This window comes from Diabrotica virgifera, chromosome 4, assembly GCF_917563875.1.
Source record: "Diabrotica virgifera virgifera chromosome 4, PGI_DIABVI_V3a".
Lineage (NCBI taxonomy): Eukaryota > Metazoa > Arthropoda > Insecta > Coleoptera > Chrysomelidae > Diabrotica > Diabrotica virgifera.
The window spans coordinates 261,795,315-261,802,091 of NC_065446.1; the positions used below are offsets into that span (position 1 = coordinate 261,795,315).

At 33.0% G+C, this 6,777-nt stretch overlaps 1 protein-coding gene across 1 annotated transcript; it reads left to right on the forward strand.

The window, feature by feature from the left end:
- Positions 1-3,120: 3,120 nt before the first annotated feature.
- Positions 3,121-6,505, forward strand: LOC114325606 (venom peptide SjAPI-like). The gene is made up of 2 exons (XM_028273712.2): positions 3,121-3,315; positions 6,238-6,505. The coding sequence occupies exons 1-2, from the start codon at positions 3,228-3,230 to the stop codon at positions 6,426-6,428; spliced, it is 279 nt and encodes a 92-aa protein (XP_028129513.2). The 5' UTR covers positions 3,121-3,227; the 3' UTR covers positions 6,429-6,505.
- Positions 6,506-6,777: the final 272 nt, after the last annotated feature.

Consider the following 6,777-nt stretch of genomic DNA (forward strand, 5'->3'; position numbering starts at 1 on the left):
TTATTCCACAATAGTCTGTGTAGCTGTCTGGTGACTGATCTTGCTTGGCCAATCCTGGAATTTATTTCGTCGTTACTCCCTGCTTTGGAAGTTATTTGGACTCCAAGTGTTTGAAGGTTTCTGTTGGTTTATAGTTCCCATTTCAATTTGTAGGCTTTCTCGTGTTTTCCTATAAATAAGTACTCGGTTTTTGTATATTAATTGTAATTTTTCTTTATTCTTTTAATATAAGTAACACAGTTTATTGTCGGTCACCAAAAAAATCCAGTATCAAGGAATACGTCGCATAAACTTAACGATACTCTGCAAAACAACTCCCGTATCCTAAATCTCCCTGTATGAGCGGTTTTCTTTGCTTTTTTGAGAACATTTCCAACATAAGATTTCGGAGATAGGGCTGTGATTTACGGGGAGCAATTTAAGACTAAAATAAATTAGATGAACGGAGAATTTAAGAGTCGCATGGATGTTTTAGTGTGCTAGCGAATTAATAGTGTTTTGTTATTACTGGGAGACATCAAACAAGAATTCTCTTGTTGCTTTAATAGATTTTCTTCAACTTTGAGTTGATTTTATCTTTTATTCTGTTAACTGGTATACCGTAAGATTACCGGAAAAACGTAGCTTATATTTATTTAGTCTTCTAAAAAGAGACAAAATAAGGAAGAAAACAAAAATATGGATCCACTAAACTAAAGAAATTATAGCAAATGAAACGGATAATTAAAATGTTGGGGTATAGAAAGTCAAATGCTCACAATCTTATTGAAGGTTTTTATTTCAACAGTTTTCAAGCCCGAAAAAACCATCAATAATATTGTGAGTAGACTTTCTATACCGCAACATTTACACAATGTGCTCATATCAGCAGCTTGTTCATCATTTGGAAAATTAAAAAATAGAAATCGTACGGACAGGAAAAACTAAGTGGTAATGTTCTAGCTAGAAAATAGTTAATAATAAAATACTAATTCATGAAAAGGTTGTCAAAAAGAGATGGAAAAAGTGCTGAGAGTTTATTGAATGAAGAATTTGAAAGAAAACCAGTTGAGTTAACGGAGATGTAGCAATGGTTACCAAAATAACAAACAAGGAAGTGGTTGAAGCCCTTCAGAAACAAATAGATAAAAAGCAGTTAGACCAGATGATATTTATGGAAAAGTGTGGAGAGCATTAAAAGAGAGAGGAAAAAATTGGCTAACAAGTTTATTTAATAGAATTATGGAAGTTGGACAAATGCCATACGAATGGAAAAGTAGTATATTAGTAACGGTTTACAAAAACAAGGTATATATACAACAATGTACAAACTACAGGGCCATAAAACTATTTAGCCATATCATGAATATATGGGAAAGAGCAATTGATAAACGGGTACGTGAAGAAACTGAAAAAAACGATAGTCAGTTTTACTTTATGCAAGGCAGATAAACAATAGATGCAATTTTCATTACAAAGCAGTTAATTGAAAAATACAGGAATAAAAAAACGCTCATATGGCATTAGTTGATTTTGAGAAAGCATTTAATAGAGTTCCTCGAGAGATTCTGTAGTGGGCACTCAATAAGAAAAGAGTCCCTGGTGAATATGTAAAGATTGTGAGAGACATGTATGAAGGAGAACCTATTTAAAATATTCATTTAAAGTTCGACTTACTACAAATAAAATGATAATCTTTGGATGGTGGAATGATTGTGAAAAGTTATTTTTTAAGTACCTCTACACGGTATCAGTATTACGAACTAATGTGGAAATACATATACATATGGATATGCATGCAGTACAACTAGAGTTGGATGGATGAAATGGAAAGGAGCAAAGGGGGTATTGTGTAACAGTTTTCTGTAAAATTGAAGAGAATATTTTTGTATATCTATTCCATAAGATCAGTTGTGATGCACGGAATTGATGGTTGAGTAGTTTAAAAAAAAAGAGGAACAGCGAATGCATGTGGCGGAAATGAGAATGCTTAGATGGATGAGTGGAGTGGCAAAAAAGATAAAATTAAAAATTAGTATATTAGGTGATACAGGGAAAGATAAGAGGCGGAAGGAGTATAGGAAGAAGGAGAGTGTCATGGTTGAAGAATTTAAGGGACTGGTTCAAATGCAGTTCTATAGAACTCTTTAGAGCAGGAGTAGATAGAGTAAAGATAGTGATGATGATGATATCCAACCTCCGATTAGGAGATGGCACTTAAAGAAGAAGATATTAGGTGAAGTCTAGGGGATGGCAGCAATTGATGCCAAAATGAGAGAGCATAGGTTAAACTAGTTTGGTCATGTTCATTGTCGAGTCGTTAATCACCCAATACGAAGAAATTGCTGATCTTCGGGTTCGTGGAAGAAGTAGGAGCGGAAGACCAGAGAAGACCTGGGCGGGACATGTCGGTAAAGGAGATTGATATTGATGTGATCCAAGATAGAAGCTTATGGAGAAATGTAATGATTAAGAAAGTTAATGATAATAATGGTGTTCAGCTGATCATATCTGAATATATGTTCCTACATTTTTTCCAGTTATCTTCAATGCTTAAATTAAATTCTTGTTATACTAATAATTCAACTATCTTTAATTGTTGTTTATAAATTTTATTTTTTATTTACGTCTTAACCATTTTTATAAGGCTTAGGCCTCGATATTAATAGGAAAACTTTAATAAAATGTTCGTTTTGAGGTACTTTGTAAAATTTTTACTGAATATGTTTTTATTTGTGATGGAAATTAATGAGGCACGAAGGCGCCCAGGTAGCATAATCTCACTAAACGACTAACCTAGATAAAGATTGGTAGTCTATGTATACTAGGGAAATTACAAAGTCTCGTACATGTGAAATCAGAGCTTACCAGAGGGTCTTTGCCAATTTGTCGGATAGTGAAGAAATACTGAATTACAAACCGAAATCAAGAAAGAATAAGTATCTGGTGCTCCTTGAAAAAATGAAAAACAAATGTCCAATTCCTGTAATGAGAACAAGATTGGTTTTTCTTTATTCTTTTCTTCCAACTGAGCCTTTGTTATAATTTTTCAGAATAGATAAAAAGTGAAGTAGGTACGCTACTGACTGTTTACTTTGTTGGAACAAATATGTGATTAATCACACTAATTTATCTATAACTACCAAACATCATTAAATTCAAAAATATTCCTTTCATTACGAACCAGCAAATCTAAGCGCAATTTTAATTTTCAATGATTTTGTAGACGTTGATCAAACAAAACAAGAATGAAATTTTTGTTGACGTTTCTTGTTGGTGCTGTTTTAATTTTGAACATAGAAGCAGAGTGGAAGAATCCTTCCAACAACCCCTTCTGTAAGTATAATTTTATCTTCTTCTTTAAGTGCCGTCTCCCAATCAATCGGAGGTCGGATATCATCATCACTATCCTTACTCTATCTACCGCTACTATGAACAGTTCTGTAGAATTAAACCAGTCCCTTACATTCATCAACCGTGACACTCTCTTTCTTTTTATACTACTTTCTCCTCTTATCTTCCCCTGTATTATTAGTCTTAGAATTTCATATCGCAGTCCCTCCATTATGTGTTCCAGATATTGTAACTTTCTTATTTTTATTGTGTTTATTATTTCGTATTCTTTGCTCATTTCTCGCAATACTTCCGTGTTCATTTTCATCTGTGTCTATGCTATTCTAAGCAATAGCACTAAATTCCCCCTGTAACACTAAATTCCAAATAACAGTCGCTATTTGCTATTTATGTGTTCTTGCTTCAATGTCCAGCTTTCAAGACCATATTGCAGGATCGAAAACACGTAGCATCTCAAAACTCATACTCTCAGTTCTTATCTAATGTCTTTGTTGCAGAGACTTGTTTTTATTTTTACAAACGTATTTCTTGCAAACTCATTTTTTGCTATTTCTATCTTGGCCCTTATTTCTGTCGTTTGATCATTATTGTCTGACATCCAGGTTCCTAGGTTTTTGCATTTATCAACCCTTTATATCGATACATTTCCCAATAAATATAGGTTTGTTTTCCTAGTTATTATATGTATTTGGTCTTTTTTATATTCATTTTTAGTCCATATTTTTCACAGAAACTGTTTGTTTTGTGTACTGCCCTACTAACTATTTAATATTGTTGTTTTGTTAATACTATCATTAATTTGAAATTATCGGAAAAAAAGGAATTTTGGTAAGACATAAAGCAGTCATCTATAAATAAGCAAGTTGTGGCTGGAAACTAGAAATAAATAAGCTACAAGCAGAGGCCAGACCTACCAAGGACACTCGCCTTTTTCCTATACTCCTTCTGCCTCTTATCTTTCCCTGTATTATCAGTCCCTGTATTAGCATTTCATATCGCTGTCCCCTCCTTATATGTTCCAGATATTGTAACTTTCTTATTTTTATTCTGTTTATTATTTTCATGTGTCCATGCTATTCTAATCATCCTCCTCGAACACCACATTTCAAATATTTTCTTTACCTAGGCTAATTGATAATTTTCCGCTGATGATCCGACAGAACTTATGATTTATGAACGTTGGTTACTCAGCTCATTTTAGATAAATAAGTTCGTAACTTTCTTGATAACCCTTATAGAAACCCACATATCGGAAGAAGTTGTCCAATCAATCGGCCTCCAAGATTTGCAGATTTTAACTCTTGTGATTTTTTTATTTGGTGTTATTTAAAATCGTTGGTTTATGCTGTTTAACAGAGTAAACTTACTTTGTTTTTTGTTTCGGTTCAATTCAGATTCAAAAGATAGTTCCAAAGTAACTTGAAGTCAATCCGATTCGATTTCAGTGCCTTTAATACCGCCTGGTTATCACATGTAATTTTTATAAATTTGTTCCTGCAGTTCCTTGTGATTAGATAATTTCTGCAGGCACATATACAGGTTGTCCAGAAATTTTACCGACAAACGAAGACAGGAGATTCCTTAGGTAATTTTAAGACAATTTAACATTTAGTCCGAAAATGCTTCCTAAGGGAGCTAGAGCTCTTTAAAGATGGCGTCTTGTAATTAGTTTTTCTTCAGAACGCTTCAGAAGTACCTCCAGAACGCTTCTAGTTAGAAAAACGAAAGTTGGTACACATATTTGTCTTCCAGAGATAAATCAATTCCATCCATTACGAATTTCTAGTACCTGTCATAGGCGTCCGTTTTGGGTAGGGCAACGGTTATTTTATCGCATAACTTTTTGTCTTTAAATTTTAAGCATTTTTGACTTTGGTTTATTAAATTGCAAGGTATTCTTGTACTAAAAGGTACTCTTGATTTAAGTCAATAGGATACACCGTTTTCTAGAAAAATCGATTTGAAAATTTTTCGTTTTTTGAATTTAAAAAAAAAATCAAAAAAAAAAGTATATAGAAAAACGAAAACTTGTACGTTTAATTATATTTCAGGGATGAATCGATTTCATTAGTTGCGAATTTCTAGTACCGGTCATAGGCGTGGGTTTTGGGTAGGTCAATGGTTATTTTATCGCATAGCTTTTTGTCTTTAATTTTTAAGCATTTTTGACACTAGATTATTAATTTATAAGGTATTCTAGTAGTAAACGTTACTCTTGCTTTAAGTTGGTAAAATACACCGTTTTTTGTGGAAAATTTTTTTCAATTTTTTTCAAATTCAAGAGACGAAAAATTTTCAAATCGATTTTTCTAGAAAACCGTGTGTCCTACCGACATAAAGAAAGAGTACCTTTTAGTACTAGAATACCTCACAATCTAATAATCCAAAGTCAAAACTGCTTAAAATTTAAAGACAAAAAAATTATGCGATAAAATAACCGTTACCCTACCCAAAACAGACGCCTTTGACCGGCACTAGAAATTTGCAATGGTTGGAATCGAAATATCTCTGGAAGATAAATATGCGTACCAATTTTCGTTTTTCTAACTAGAAGCGTTCTGGAGGTATTTAAGAAAAACTAAATACAAGACGCCATCTTCAAAGAGCTCTAGCTCCTTTAGGGAGCATTTTCGGACTAGGTGAATTTGGTTAAATTGTCTTAAAATTATCTGAGGAATCTCCTGTCTTCGTTTGTCGGTAGAGTTTCTGGACACCCTGTATAGCATAAATTCCGTTTGGAAGGTAGTTAAGTGATTATCTAGGCTTTCACTAATCCTTGGTTTCCTTCTGTATACCTACTGCAGCTCTAACAACTCCTTCATCGGTTTTAGAGCCGTCTGTATACCAGCATTGATCTACCATTATGGTTGTCTTTAGTATTTTAAGAACTATTTTTTTTTGTAGTTAAATGTGGAAAATTTGAATACACCGACTATTGTGCCAGTTGTGAAGCAACCCCGACATGTACCAACAGAAACCCAAAACCAATCATCTATCAGTGTCAGTGTTTCCCTGCCTGTTTGTGTGAAAAGGGATACGTTAGAGAAGAAATTTCCAAGGATTGTATTTTACCAGAAAAATGTCCAGAACTTTAATTAAATAAAATGTGTAAACTTTGTAAAATATTTTATATTTTGTAATTTGGTGAATAATAAAAAAATTTCTAGTTCTAGTTCTAATTTATACACTGTGTCCGTAAAGTATGGAACAAATTATTTTTTAGCTAAACAGAGCATTTTAAGAAATAATTCTGAAACACGTCGATTTTTGATTTTAATTTACCATATTTTAAAATAATATTCTAATATACAGGGTGAATTACTTTCGAGTAATGACGTCACCGTCATTTTTTTTAAATGGAACACCCCCATTTTGTCTCAATTTTCGGATTACTCTAGCTGAGCTGATTCCAAAAATGTATCACATGTTGATTCAAATTGGTAC